General features: G+C 45.9%; 1 protein-coding gene across 1 annotated transcript in view; it reads right to left on the reverse strand.

Moving 5' to 3' along the window:
- Positions 1-15,173, reverse strand: part of LOC126417051 (gamma-aminobutyric acid type B receptor subunit 2) — a 430,259-nt gene that overhangs the window by 19,214 nt on the left and 395,872 nt on the right. The window contains exon 20 of the mRNA XM_050084943.1: positions 5,306-5,694. Coding sequence (XP_049940900.1) covers positions 5,306-5,694 — 389 coding nt within the window. The remainder of the gene's footprint in view (positions 1-5,305; positions 5,695-15,173) is intronic.

The following is a 15,173-nucleotide window of genomic DNA, read 5'->3' on the forward strand; positions in this document are numbered from 1 at the left end:
AAAATAGCATGTCAACAACTGGAAGCAGTTAATTCCATAAATTATCTGGGAGTACGCACTAGGAGTGATTTAAAATGGAATGATCATATAAAGTTGATCGTCAGTAAAGCAGATGCTAGACTGAGATTCATTGGAAGAATCCTAAGGAAATGCAGTCCGAAAACAAAGGAAGTAGGTTACAGTACGCTTGTTCGCCCACTGCTTGAATACTGCTCAGCAGTGTGGGATCCGTACCATATAGGGTTGATAGAAGAGATAGAGAAGATCCAATTGAGAGCAGCGCGCTTCGTTTCAGGATCATTTGGTAAGCGCGAGAGCGTTACGGAGATGATAGATAAACTCCAGTGGAGGACTCTGCAGGAGAGACGCTCAGTAGCTCAGTACGGGCTTTTGTTAACCGAAGAGTCAATCTACACTCCTGGAAATGGAAAAAAGAACACATTGACACCGGTGTGTCAGACCCACCATACTTGCTCCGGACACTGCGAGAGGGCTGTACAAGCAATGATCACACGCACGGCACAGCGGACACACCAGGAACCGCGGTGTTGGCCGTCGAATAGCGCTAGCTGCGCAGCATTTGTGCACCGCCGCCGTTAGTGTCAGCCAGTTTGCCGTGGCATACGGAGCTCCATCGCAGTCTTTAACACTGGTAGCATGCCGCGACAGCGTGGACGTGAACCGTATGTGCAGTTGACGGACTTTGAGCGAGGGCGTATAGTGGGCATGCGGGAGGCCGGGTGGACGTACCGCCGAATTGCTCAACACGTGGGGCGTGAGGTCTCCACAGTACATCGATGTTGTCGCCAGTGGTCGGCGGAAGGTGCACGTGCCCGTCGACCTGGGACCGGACCGCAGCGACGCACGGATGCACGCCAAGACCGTAGGATCCTACGCAGTGCCGTAGGGGACCGCACCGCCACTTCCCAGCAAATTAGGGACACTGTTGCTCCTGGGGTATCGGCGAGGACCATTCGCAACCGTCTCCATGAAGCTGGGCTACGGTCCCGCACACCGTTAGGCCGTCTTTCGCTCACGCCCCAACATCGTGCAGCCCGCCTCCAGTGGTGTCGCGACAGGCGTGAATGGAGGGACGAATGGAGACGTGTCGTCTTCAGCGATGAGAGTCGCTTCTGCCTTGGTGCCAATGATGGTCGTATGCGTGTTTGGCGCCGTGCAGGTGAGCGCCACAATCAGGACTGCATACGACCGAGGCACACAGGGCCAACACCCGGCATCATGGTGTGGGGAGCGATCTCCTACACTGGCCGTACACCACTGGTGATCGTCGAGGGGACACTGAATAGTGCACGGTACAGCCAAACCGTCATCGAACCCATCGTTCTACCATTCCTAGACCGGCAAGGGAACTTGCTGTTCCAACAGGACAATGCACGTCCGCATGTATCCCGTGCCACCCAACGTGCTCTAGAAGGTGTAAGTCAACTACCCTGGCCAGCAAGATCTCCGGATCTGTCCCCCATTGAGCATGTTTGGGACTGGATGAAGCGGCGTCTCACGCGGTCTGCACGTCCAGCACGATCGCTGGTCCAACTGAGGCGCCAGGTAGAAATGGCATGGCAAGCCGTTCCACAGGACTACATCCAGCATCTCTACGATCGTCTCCGTGGGAGAATAGCAGCCTGCATTGCTGCGAAAGGTGGATATACACTGTACTAGTGCCGACATTGTGCATGCTCTGTTGCCTGTGTCTATGTGCCTGTGGTTCTGTCAGTGTGATAATGTGATTTATCTGACCCCAGGAATGTGTCAATAAAGTTTCCCCTTCCTGGGACAATGAATTCACGGTGTTCTTATTTCAATTTCCAGGAGTGTATATATTGCTCCCTCCTACGTAAATCTCGCGAAGAGACCATGAGGATGAAATCAGAGAGATTAGAGCCCACACAGAACCATACCGACAATCCTTCTTTCCACGAACAATACGAGACTGGAATAGAAGGGAGAACCGATAGAGGTACTCAAGGTACCCTCCTCCACACACCGTCAGGTGGCTTGCGGAGTATGGATGTAGATGTAGATGTAGATGTAGATACAAATTTGCAATAGTTCTCCACATAAGATAAGCATTATTTCAACATTCCCACATTTTAGTAAAACCCTAAGGTCATTCATACTTCATCACTGTTCCTATCCAGTAGTAGAATTTTTGCAACGTGTGAATTAAGAAACGTAAAAGAAAAAGGAGGAAAATACCGTTATACAAGTAGCGCAAGCAGTCCTGTAGATTAAACCAATTGAACAAACTCACTCCTCATAAAGAGGTGAACTTATATTTATGTAACATCAATTACTATAGTATATACTTATATTAAACTAATAATGCGTCAGAACCTACTACGCAAATGTTAGGGGGGGGGGGGGGGGGAATTAGATCGGACGAGACGGGAACCATCGGCATTACGAGCATTTCGGTAGAAGTCGGTAACGCTACTCACTGTGCTAAAAAATGACAACAAACCTCAGATAGTCATACCTAGCGGATTCCCAGTTGTTAAAAGCTTTAATAGTAGCTACGTTACTAATTGAAATTTTATTATAACAAATTGTACCCAGAAAAATGCGTTTTTGGTGGATCCTCAGTGTGTCGTTGCCTTCAAATGGCATAGTCTCATAAACGCAGGGTACTTTCGCCACGAATAAGATGTTTCTCATTTTTTTGCAGCGAATCACACAGTTAACAACGGGTTTTCGAGTGATTCTCGATTTGCTGGTGCTCACAAACGGCATATATACGTATAGGTTTGAGATGAATGCCAATATGGCGCCTCACAACTCTGTGCTGAAGGGAGATGGCGTGGATGTGACGTAGGTGGCGTTGTGCCATCTCATTGGTCAACGCTCAGACGCACGCTCAGAATATCTGACCTGCTAGATATTGCCCTGCACATTCGGGAAGACTCCCTAACGTGCTGTTCCACGCTATGACGTGAGAAACTCGCACGCTCAACGCTCAACGTTCTGGTGCGAGGTCCGAGTGCCGACGGCTTTAGTACTGCACGGCAGCTGGTATCTGATCGGGCGCTTTCACCGGACGTTTTTTATGGAGGCAAACAGTGTACAGAAGGCTTCGGCAGAGTGGCCTTTATTGTCGGAGACCTGCTGTATGTGTATCTCTGACTTGTCCTCAATGGTGGAGCTGCCAACATGCCACTGGGACGGTCGAGCAGTGGGCCAGTATTCTTTTCTCAGATGAATCCAGATTTGGTCTAAAGAGTGGGTTTCGACGGGTTCGCATCTGGAGGGAACATGGAACACAGTTTCGGGAGCCAAACATTGTGGAAAGAGATCGATATCGAGGAGGCCTCTGATGGTGTGGGCAGGGATTATGTGGATCACTCAAACACCTCTTCATGAAATTGATTCGTCGAGGTTTAAATCCTTTCACGTATCGTGACGAGAGCGTGAGGGCTCATGGAGCGCTGTTGTGAGGTGCTATGGGCCCAGACTTCGAATTGATGGACGATAATGCTCGATCTCATAGAGCACAGATGGTTGCTGTTTTCTTGGAAACGGAAGAATTTGCATGCATGGCGTGGCCTGCTCGCTCTCCTGATTTGAAATCCATAGAGAAAATTAGGGATACATTAGGGACACGGGTTTCATCACGTCAGCATGCATCAACCACTCTCTAAGACTTGCGAGCAGCTCTGCAGGTAGAATAGGCGTTATTGTCTCAACCCGAGGTTGATAACATCAATCAAAGCTTGTCCCGTCGTTGTCAGTGATGTATTGCTGCCAGAGGTGGTGAACCCCACACTGAGCACATTAACCAGTTGTTGAAATGTGTGTTTGCAGATCCGTTAAGTTGGAAGAAAATGAAGAACATTTTTGTCTACCGCTATGCATGCTGCAGTTGTTTCCGTTCTGTATTCTTTACATCACTCTTTTCAACCTCTACTTGGAAAATATGATTGACCAATGATCATTAGATGACAAAGGAGTAGAAATTGGAGGAAGAAGAGTAAGGTGTTTGAGATTTTCTGATGAGATGATCCTTCTAGCCACAGGGGAAAAAAGAATTACAGGATTTGGTGGACACCATTGCAACTAACGGAAAAAAATATGGAATGAAAATTAACACAAAAAAAGTGTTGACACTAGGAGGAAATAAGGAAATAAAAATTATACTGAATGGAGAAATAGTAGTACAGGTGCAAAATTTTAAGTATTTTGGAAGCAGGGTATACACCGACTGGAAGTGCACCACAGAAATTAAAACAAGGATAGCAATGACAAAAGAGGCGTTTTATAAGAAAAGGAGAATTTTCTGCAGTGGTCTGGACAGAGAACAAAAGAAGAGCCCCATAAAATGTCTTGTCTAGGAATGTTCTGCTATATGGCGCTGAAACATGGACTATGAGGAAGAAAGACAGAGAAAGGCTAGAGGCTTCTGAGATTTGGACGTGGCGGAAGATGGAAAGAATAAGTTGGATGGGCAGAGTAAAAAATGAAGAGGTACTGAGAAGAGTGGGAGAGTAAAGACAGTTACTAGATGAAATAAAGAGAAGAAAAAGAAATTGGATTGGACATATGTTAAGAAATACTGACGGACTGATAAAAACAGTTTTACAAGGTTATGTAGAAGGGAAAAGGAAGCGAGGAAGGAAGAGATTCCAGATACTGGATGACATGATAGACGGTACAACATACAGCAGCCTTAAGAAGGAAGCAATGGATCGCAGAAAATGGAGAGGCAAAGGACCTGCTAATATAGCAGATAACTGATGGTGATTCTTTACAGTGTTTCTACTTTACTGTGACATGCTTGAATTGTTTTGGGGCAAAAGGAAGGCAACCTTGCGAAATTTCTGTTTGTTGCTTAATTTTGGATACCAGCGTAATTCTTAAGATTTGACCATCGACCTGTTGACGTCTTGAGGTCTCGGGTATTAAGTCCGATTTCAGTGCTGTTCTTGCGTGATATTTCAACGACGTAGCCGCTGAGGAAGAGAACGACGCATGTTATCGAACTATCAAATGGTTCAAATGGCTCTGAGCACTATGGGACTTAACATCTGAGGTCATCAGTCCCCTAGAACTTAGAACTACTTAAACCTAACCAACATAAGGACATCACACACATCCATGCCCGAGGCAGGATTCGAACCTGCGACCGTAGCGGTCACGCGGTTCCAGACTGTAGCGCTTAGAACCGCACGGCCACACCGGCCGGCTATCGAACTATCGTGCAAAACGACGCTGATATCTCTCAGAATACCCGATACCTCAAGATGTCGTAGAAAGGCGTGTTCGGAGGCCAGTCAGGCGGCGGCAGGTGTACCTGGTGGACTGCAGCGTGCGCAGCGGCCGACCCGCAGTGGAAGGAGCGGGCGTCCTCGAGCGAGCGGCACTTGTCGAGCAGGTCGGCGCGCTGGTGGCCGTGCCGCACGTGCAGGTGGTGGTGGTGGCTGCTGCGGCGGCGCTGCACCTGCAGCTGGTACTGCTGCTGCAGCAGCTGCGCGAAGCTGGCGCTGCTCTTGCGCCGGCTGTCGAGCGCCGTCAGGCTGCAGGTGGGCACGACGCGGTGCGGGAAGCGCGGCGACCCCTTGGCGCGCTCGCGGAACGGCAGATTGGGCTGCGAGTGCTGGTGGTGGATGCCGGCGCGCGGACGCGGCGACGCCCCCGCGCTTGCGCGCCGCAGCGCCTCCTTGGACAGCACGCACGGGCTGCCTGCGGGCAGGGTGGGTCACTCAAGGTGGGGTACCGCCACTCGCGCTTAAAATCCATTCCTCGCAGACACGGCAATCCACTTCTTGGTGCGGCATTAGACTCCTCATTACAGTTGCCAGTAAGTAGGGGCTACGTCTAAAGGCAGGAGGCTGGCCAGTCACTAGAAGTATAATCTCCGCACAGTATAGCCAATTTTCTCAACTGCTGTCATTACGTGGGCAACGGCATTGCCGCAGTGGATACACCGGTTCTATTGCTACACCTAAGTTAAGCACTGTCGGGTGTGGTCGGCGCTTGGATGGGTGAGCATCTAGACGCCATGCGCTGTTGTCATTTTTCGTGGTGCACTCCGCCTCGTAATGCCAATTGAGGAGCTACTCGACCGAATAATAGCGGCTTCGGTCAAGAATACCATCATAACGACCGGGAGAGTGGTGTGCTGACCTCATGCCCCTCCTATCCGCATCCTCCAGTGAGGATGACACGGCGGTCTGATGGTCCCGGAAGGTCACTCGTGGCCTGAAGACGGAGTGCTGTCATTACGTGAGAGGACAACATGGAGCGTGACTACCAAAGATAGCGCTGGACATGGTGGTTTCTGCAGATGAAGAGTGTAAACACTGTGAGTATTCACAGTCGATTGGTGGCACATGCAACATGGCTACTCGCGTCCCCCATACGAGCAGGAAAACAATGACTGCCGTCGCTGAAATGGAGTTCCAGGTACTGCCACACCCATTGTATATTCTTTACTTGGCCTCTGCTGATTTGGGGCTATGAAGAAACCTCTGCACATAAGGGGTGATCAAAAAGTCAGTATAAATTTGGAAACTGAATAAACCAGGGAATAATGTAGATAAAGAGGTACAAATTGACACTCATGCTTGGAATGACATGGGGTTTTCTTAGAACCAAAAAAATACAAAAGTTCAAAAAATGACCGAAAGATAACGCTTCATCTGTTCAGAATAGCAATAATTAGCATAACAAACTAAGACAAAGCAATGATGATGTTCTTTACAGGAAATGTTCAATGTGTCCACCATAATTTCTCAACAATAGCTGTAGTCGAGGAATAATGTGAACAGCACAGTAAAGCATGTCCGGATTGGTGTGGCATTGGCGTCGGATGTTTCTTTCATCCTCCATAGAGATGTCGGTCGGTCACGATACACTTGCGACTTCAGGTAACCCCAAAGCCAGTAATCGCTCGGACTGGGGTCTGGAGACCTGGGAGGCCAAGCATGACGAAAGTGGCGGCTGAGCACACGATCATCACCAAACGACGCGGGCAAGAGATCTTTCACGCGTCTAGCAATATGGGGTGGAGCGCCATCCTACATACACATCGTACGTTCCAGCAGGTGTTTATCAGCCAGGCTAGGGATGACTCGATTCTGTAACATACCGGCGTACCTCTCACCCAGCACGGTAGCAGTTACAAAACCAGAATCACGCATTTCCTCGAAGAAAAAAGGCTCGATAACGGTAGATGTGGTAAATCCAACCCATACCGTCACTTTCTGTCGTCCAATGGAGTTTCCACGACAGTTGTAGGATTTTCGGTAGCCCAAATTCTGCAAATGTGGGCGCTGACAGACCCTTGGAGCGTGAAATGAGCATCGTCGGTCCACAACACGTTACTCAACCAATCGTCATCTTCCGCCGTCTTTTGAAACGCCCACACCGCAAATGCCTTGCGCTTCACTAAATCGCCAGGTAACAGTTCATGATGCCGATGGCTTTTGTACAGATAGCATCGGAGGGTACGCCTATGTGCCAACCGAACAGTAGTGTATGGAATGCCGATGCGACGTACGACTGCATGAGCGCTGACTTCCCCGTGCATAGACGAACCCGCTACAGTCTCCATTTCTTCCTGAACTGTCTCAGCAGCATTACGCCTTGTGCTCGGTCGGCCACTACGGGGTCTATCGTCTAAACAACCCGTGGCTTCGAACTTCGAAATCATTCTCGCCACAGCTGCAATTGTCAACGGATCTTTACCCATTCGATTCCTCTTCATATGGCGTAACGCTGTACTAGCACATTCCCCATTCTGATAATCAACTTCACTAAAAGCACCTTTTCGGATAACGTCAACATGCTGTGACTGCTGGTGCATCTGATTCTCTCTCTCGTTACAGCTCCTTTTATACACAATTGTCATGCGCAGTCACTGACGTTTTGGTGTCCAGCGCCATCTGTCGGACATTTTGTGAACTTTGTTTTTTTTTTTTTTGCTCTAGGGGTAGCGTCTTTGATTCATAATCAAAACGTCTTCGGTCCCGGGTTCGATCCCCGCCACTGCCTAAATTTTGATAAATAATCAGCACTGGCGGCCGGAGACTTCGGGCATAAGAAGTCAGCCTCATTCTGCCAACGGCCTTGTCAAAGAGGGCGGAGGAGCGGATAGAGGTTCAGGGCACTCTCTTCTCCTAGGGGTGGGAAATTGCCCCTAAAGGCGGAAGAATCAGCAATGATCAACGACATGAGGATGCAGAAGGCAATGGAAACCACTGCATTAAAGACACGTAACGTGTATCCACAGGACATGTGGCCTGTAAGTGAAGAAGTGTCTTGATGATCTGTCCATTGGCAAAAGATTCCGGAATAGTCCCCCATTCGGATCTCCGGGAGGGGACTGCCAAGGGGGAGGTTACCATGAGAAAAAGATCGAATAATCAACGAAAGGATAACGTTCTACGAGTCGGGGCGTGGAATGTCAGAAGCTTGAACGTGGTAGGGAAACTAGAAAATCTGAAAAGGGAAATGCAAAGGCTCAATCTAGATATAGTAGGGGTCAGTGAAGTGAAGTGGAAGGAAGACAAGGATTTCTGGTCAGATGAGTATCGGGTAATATCAACAGCAGCAGAAAATGGCATAACAGGTGTAGGATTCGTTATGAATAGGAAGGTAGGGCCGATGGTGTGTTACTGTGAACAGTTCAGTGACCGGGTTGTTCTAATCAGAATCGACAGCAGACCAACACCGACAACGATAGTTCAGGTATACATGCCGACGTCGCAAGCTGAAGATGAACAGATAGAGATAGTGTACGAGGATATTGAAAGGGTAATGCAGTATGTAAAGGGTGATCAAAATCTAATAGTCATGGGCGACTGGAATGCAGTTGTAGGGGAAGGAGTAGAAGAAAAGGTTACAGGAGAATATGAGCTTGGGACAAGGAATGAAAGAGGAGAACGACTAATTGAGTTCTGTAACAAGTTTCAGCTAGTAATAGCGAATACCCTGTTCAAGAATCACAAGCGGAGGAGGTATACTTGGAAAAGGCCAGGAGATACGGGAAGATTTCAATTAGATTACATCATGGTCAGACAGAGATTCCGAAATCAGATACTGGATTGTAAGGCGTACCCAGGAGCAGATATAGACTCAGATCACAATATAGTAGTGATGAAGAGCAGGCTGAAGTTCAAGACATTAGTCACGAAGAATCAATACGCAAAGAAGTGGGATGCGGAAGTACTAAGGAATGACGAGATACGTTTGAAGTTCTCTAACGCTATAGATACAGCAATAAGGAATAGCGCAGTAGGCAGAACAGTTGAAGAGGAATGGATATCTCTAAAAAGGGCCATCACAGAAGTTGGGAAGGAAAACATAGGTACAAAGAAGGTAGCTGCGAAGAAACCATGGGTAACAGAAGAAATACTTCAGTTGATTGATGAAAGGAGGAAGTACAAAAATGTTCCGAGAAAATCTGAAATACAGAAATACAAGTCGCTGAGGAATGAAATAAATAGGAAGTGCAGGGAAGCTAAGACGAAATGGCTGCAGCAAAAACGTGAAGACATCGAAAAAGATATGATTGTCGGAAGGACAGACTCAGCATACAGGAAAGTCAAAACAATCTTTGGTGACATTAAAAGCAACGCTGGTAACATTAAGAGTGCAACGGGAATTCCACTGTTAAATGCAAAGGAGAGAGCAGATAGGTGGAAAGAATACATTGAAAGCCTCTATAAGGGTGAAGATTTGTCTGATGTGATAGAAGAAGAAACAGGAGTTGATTTAGAAGAGATAGGGAATCCAGTATTAGAATCGGAATTTAAAAGAGCTTTGGAGGACTTACTATCAAATAAGGCAGAAGGGATAGATAACATTCCATCAGAATTTCTAAAATCATTTGGGGAAGTGGCAACAAAACGACTATTCACGTTGGTGTGCAGAATATATGAGTTTGGTTATATACCATATGACTTTCGGAAAAGCATCATCCACACAATTCCGAAGACGGCAAGAGCTGACAAGTGTGAGAATTATCGCACAATCAGCTTAACAGCTCATGCATCGAAGCTGCTTACAAGAATAATATACAGAAGAATGTAAAAGAAAATTGAGAATGCGCTAGGTGACGATCAGTTTGGCTTTAGGAAAAGTAAAGGGACGAGAGAGGCAATTCTGACGTTACGGCTAATAATGGAAGCAAGGCTAAAGGAAAATCAAGACACTCTCATGGGATTTGTGGACCTGGAAAAAGCGTTCGACAATATAAAATGGTGCAAGCTGTTCGAGATTCTGAAAAAAGTAGGGGTAAGCTATAGGGAGAGACGGGTCATATACAATATGTACAACAACCAAGAGGGAATAATAAGAGTGGACGATCAAGAACGAAGTGCTCATATTAAGAAGGGTGTAAGACAATGCTGTAGCCTTTCGCCCCTACTCTTCAATCTGTACATCGAGGAAGCAATGATGGAAATAAAAGAAAGGTTCAGGCGTGGAATTAAAATACAAGGTGAAAGGATATCAATGATACGATTCGCTGATGACATTGCTATCCTGAGTGAAAGTGAAGAAGAATTAAATGATCTGCTGAACGTAATGAAAAATCTAATGAGTACAGAGTATGGTTTGAGAGTAAATCGGAGAAAGACGAAGGTAATGAGAAGTAGTAGAAATGACAACAGCGAGAAACTTAACATCAGGATTGATGGTCACGAAGTCAATGAAGTTAAGGAATTCTGCTACCTAGGCAGTAAAATTACCAATGACGGACGGAGCAAGGAGGACATCAAAAGCAGACTCGCTATGGCAAAAAAGGCATTTCTGGCCAAGAGAAGTCTACTAATATCAAATACCGGCCTTAATTTGAGGAAGAAATTTCTGAGGATGTACGTCTGGAGTACAGCATTGTATGCTAGTGAAACATGGACTGTGGGAAAACCGGAACAGAAGAGAATCGAAGCATTTGAGATGTGGTGCTACAGACGAATGTTGAAAATTAGGTGGACTGATAAGGTAAGGAATGAGGAGGTTCTATGCAGAATCGGAGAGGAAAGGAATATGTGGAAAACACTGATAAGGAGACGGGATAGGATGATAGGACATTTGCTAAGACATGAGAGAATTACTTCCATGGTACTAGAGGCAGCGGTAGAGGGCAAAAACTGCAGAGGAAGACAGAGATTGGAATGCGTCAAGCAAATAATTGAGGACGTAGGTTGCAAGTGCTACTCTGAGATGAAGAGGTTAGCACAGGAAAGCAATTCGTGGCGGGCCGCATCAAACCAGTCAGTAGGCTGATGAAAAAAAAAAAAAAAAAAAAAAAAAAAAAAAGCCCGATGTCATTCCAGGCATATGCGTCAATTTTTACCTCTCTATCTACATTATTCTGTGGTTTATTAAGTTTTCAAATTTATACTGACTTTTTGATCACCCAGTACATGATTTTGTGGACTTCCACGAACTGCAGTCAACCGCCCTGCAGTGAGTATGGCAGACTCCAGAAAAGTGGTTCGAAGAGGGACTGAAGAAGATTAAGGGGCCAAGACAGGGGGAATGAGGTGGGTGTGGCAGTACCTGGAACACCATTTCACTGATGGTAGTTGTGGCTTTCCGGTTCGTATTGGGACGAGTGATGTGGCGTTGCAACAGCATTTTTCGTGGTGGTTCGCACCTTCTACACATTGCTACAGATTCCCTGCGAACAACGGCAGTGTTTACACACTCCTTTCAGAGAAACTACGCCTTTCGGCACTGTCCTTAATGGTCACACTCTATGTTGTCCAGTGATGTAATGACAGCGATTGGGAAAATTTTATGTACTGTCCAGTTCCACTGATTGTCCTGCCATCTATGGTTAGACTGAAGTGCCATATACTTGCAACAGTAATGATTAGTCAAATGGAAAATGATCAGTCATGGGAAAAAATAAAATGTAAATCAATACAGAACACCACTCGTAGATCAGCCCAGTGGCAGTAGATGAGCAATTTACTACAGAACTCTGGTTTCAGTGGAAGGCTAACGCAGAAGAGCCCCAGTGCCGTCTCTCCGTCTCTCCGGAAATAACACACAAACGCATTTAGACCAATAGAAGGCACACGTTTCACCACAGTTGTGGCATCTGCAGTGGATTTTTTTTAATGACATAGCGGAAGTCGAGATGAAGAATTTGATATAAGATACTTGAGGTCTGTTTCGTCGGGAAACTGTCTCAAGATGACACCTCACTGAACTTTTAATGTCATCTCGCCCTCGAATGCCACCGGCTTTCTTTAACAGTAGTTATCATTAATAAGTTGATCTTTCCTGTAAGGGTAATGAATGAAAAAGACTTTTCGTCATATTAATCTAAAACTACTTACATTTCCAATTCGATTTACATATAACCTTTACAAGCACAGTTGCGCCATGTAGCTTTGGGTGGATTTTGTAGGTCGATATGAGGCTGTTTCGCAGCTTGATAGATCACAAGTGTCTTGTATCAAATTATGCGTCTGGACTTCTCCTACAACATTGTCGCACGCTGTAAACAATAATCGTCTACACCCTGCATACATACAAATTTTGTGTAGGTTAGAAATATCTTGACACTATATTTCGTTGTTGTTTAGATTACATACGAACTATACCTTTCCGATTTCTTAACTTGACATTATGTGTATCCTTTGGCTGCCAGAAGGATACACATAATGTAAAGAAAATGTGTATGTAAACCAAACAACAACGACATCTGGCGTCAAAATGTTCCTAACGTATATAAATTTTGTATGAATGCATTTAGAAACAATAAAAGAAAAGAAACACACTGGAAATGCCTTAGCTGTGGTAAATCATGTTTGGAGATTAAACAAAACAAAAAACTGTGATCTTGCAAGAAGGCGAATCCTATTCAATTGCCCGCATCTCGTGGTCGTGCGGTAGCGTTCTCGCTTCCCACGCCCGGGTTCCCGGGTTCGATTCCCGGCGGGGTCAGGGATTTTCTCTGCCTCGTGATGGCTGGGTGTAGTGTGCTGTCCTTAGGTTAGTTAGGTTTAAGTAGTTCTAAGTTCTAGGGGACTTATGACCACAGCAGTTGAGTTCCATAGGGCTCAGAGCCTATTCAATTCGTTACTATTTTCTGAAAGTGTGGAAGCAGAGCTTCAAATTGTATTATGATGACGCGTACATGACGTTTCCCAGTGAAGTATGAGAACACATCTGTGGCTCGTCCACTGTCATTGATTCCATCGATTTCCATGAAATTTGTCACAGCGTAAGCGCTGTGACCAGAATCGAAAAACAGCCACGCATATTACATTGACTACACCATGTGAAAATTACAGGGTTGGTCGACTCGCTCTTACGAATACACAGATGGCGAAAGCTGAAATACTGTTGGAGGTTGCAGTCAGACTGTCACCACGATCCTTTGGGAAATGCGTTTAGATATGAAGCTGTCATGCGTCTTGCATCACTAATACCACACGACACACAACAGATACTTGCGTGGGCTAGATCCAGTGCCAAATGGGAAGTTCAGTGAGCACTCTTTGCCGTTCAACGAGGAGCTTTAGTTCTTTTTCGTATACATTTCTCTATTGTTGAAGGATGGATGAGAGTCCACGAGTTTGTAAAAATACGGTCAACAGATGATGGAGACATGGAGTAAGTGTGGCACACTGTGAAGACAGCCGTGACAGAGCAGCGAATAAAGTGTTGGATAGGGAGAAAAAACAGGGAAAAGATCGATTAATGAGGAATGCGCAGATGCAGTTAAGAGAAGGAAGTAAGGATATGAGTGAATATGAGCTCACAGGATTTGAGACAAAATCTGTGGAATTCAGAACAGTCTCCGATTACAATTTTTTTTTTTTTTTTTTTAATTTTATGACGTGTTTCGATCCATATGATGAACATCGGATATGTGTGCCTTCCTAAGCTAGTAAACGAAATATACAAAATTTTGCCGTCAGTATAGACACCATAAAATATGAAAAAAATTTCAAAATACATTAAGATTAAAAAATCAAGTGACCCTAGCGGGCAGCCACAAATTTCCATTTATCACGATACGTTTTTTACATTGCACGTTTCAGGATTTCAGAAAGGGTGTAAGCATATTGTCAAATCACTGTCTTGGTTGCTGAGTATCTTTGCGAGCGGCTGCGTTTTGCAGAGTCGATCATGGGACACGGACTGTTATGCTGTGCTGCCGGTAGCTCTACAAGTAAAAGGCATTGTTATGTAGGTTCAAGTGTTGCTACAAGTGCTATTACAGTGAAGTAATGAGGTGAATTCAACGAAAAGGGTCGCAAAGAAGTACGTAAATATTAGCAGTGGCGCCGATAACTTATTTGAGTATCCATTCGTAGCGTGTCGTGCCGTACAGCATCAATCATCCGCGCCGTGTTCGGTCTCCCAGATGAACTAATGTGAATCAGTAATACTATCTACCAAAAAAGAGAGCATTTAAGTGCCAGTGTCTTGTAGAGAGTGTGAGAACATTCGTTCAGTCATCGCGTTCTGCATCATCAACCATCATCCGTGCTGCGATGGTTACGCGCACGCTCGTAAAAGTGGACTGAGAACTGAAAATTTTATTTTTATGAACATTGTTGTATTATTACTAGACACAAGGAGGACTGGTGCCAGATATCTGTGTATGCGTGACGAGCGTAAGAACTTTCGTTCGATCATTCGGCCTCCGCTTCTTCAACAATCATGCCGGTTACGCGTACGCTCGTCCAAGTGATACTGTGGATGGATGATCACCGATATGTTAATTGGCATAAAGACTTATAACTTATAGTGTAAACAGTGTAACCTGTGATTTTCTTATCGTCTCCGAATATAGTTGTTAATACCAGCCGTAGGACAGTGTTATGTTTAATGTTGAGTGGCTCCACTAAATCCGCTTGCATATTTAGACACAAAATTTCAGGCAAGCCAGCAGCAGTTTGGAGCAGAACAATACGACCACCGCGTGAGTATCAGGTAAATGGTGTGGACAGGGCGCACGGTCAAGAAGTGGCAGCGAGATTCCAGAACTTAGAACTACTTAAACATGACTAACCTAAGGACATCACACAACACCCAGTCATCACAAGGCAGAGAAAATCCCTGACCCCCCCCCCCACCCCCCCCGGGAATCGAACCCGGAAACCCGGGCGCGGGAAGCGAGAAAGCTACCGCACGACCACGAGCTGCGGACGTGTCACAGGTAACATTTAATGCCTCTGCATTTCTGT

The sequence above is a fragment of the Schistocerca serialis genome, chromosome 8 (assembly GCF_023864345.2).
Source record: "Schistocerca serialis cubense isolate TAMUIC-IGC-003099 chromosome 8, iqSchSeri2.2, whole genome shotgun sequence".
In the NCBI taxonomy this organism is placed as follows: domain Eukaryota; kingdom Metazoa; phylum Arthropoda; class Insecta; order Orthoptera; family Acrididae; genus Schistocerca; species Schistocerca serialis.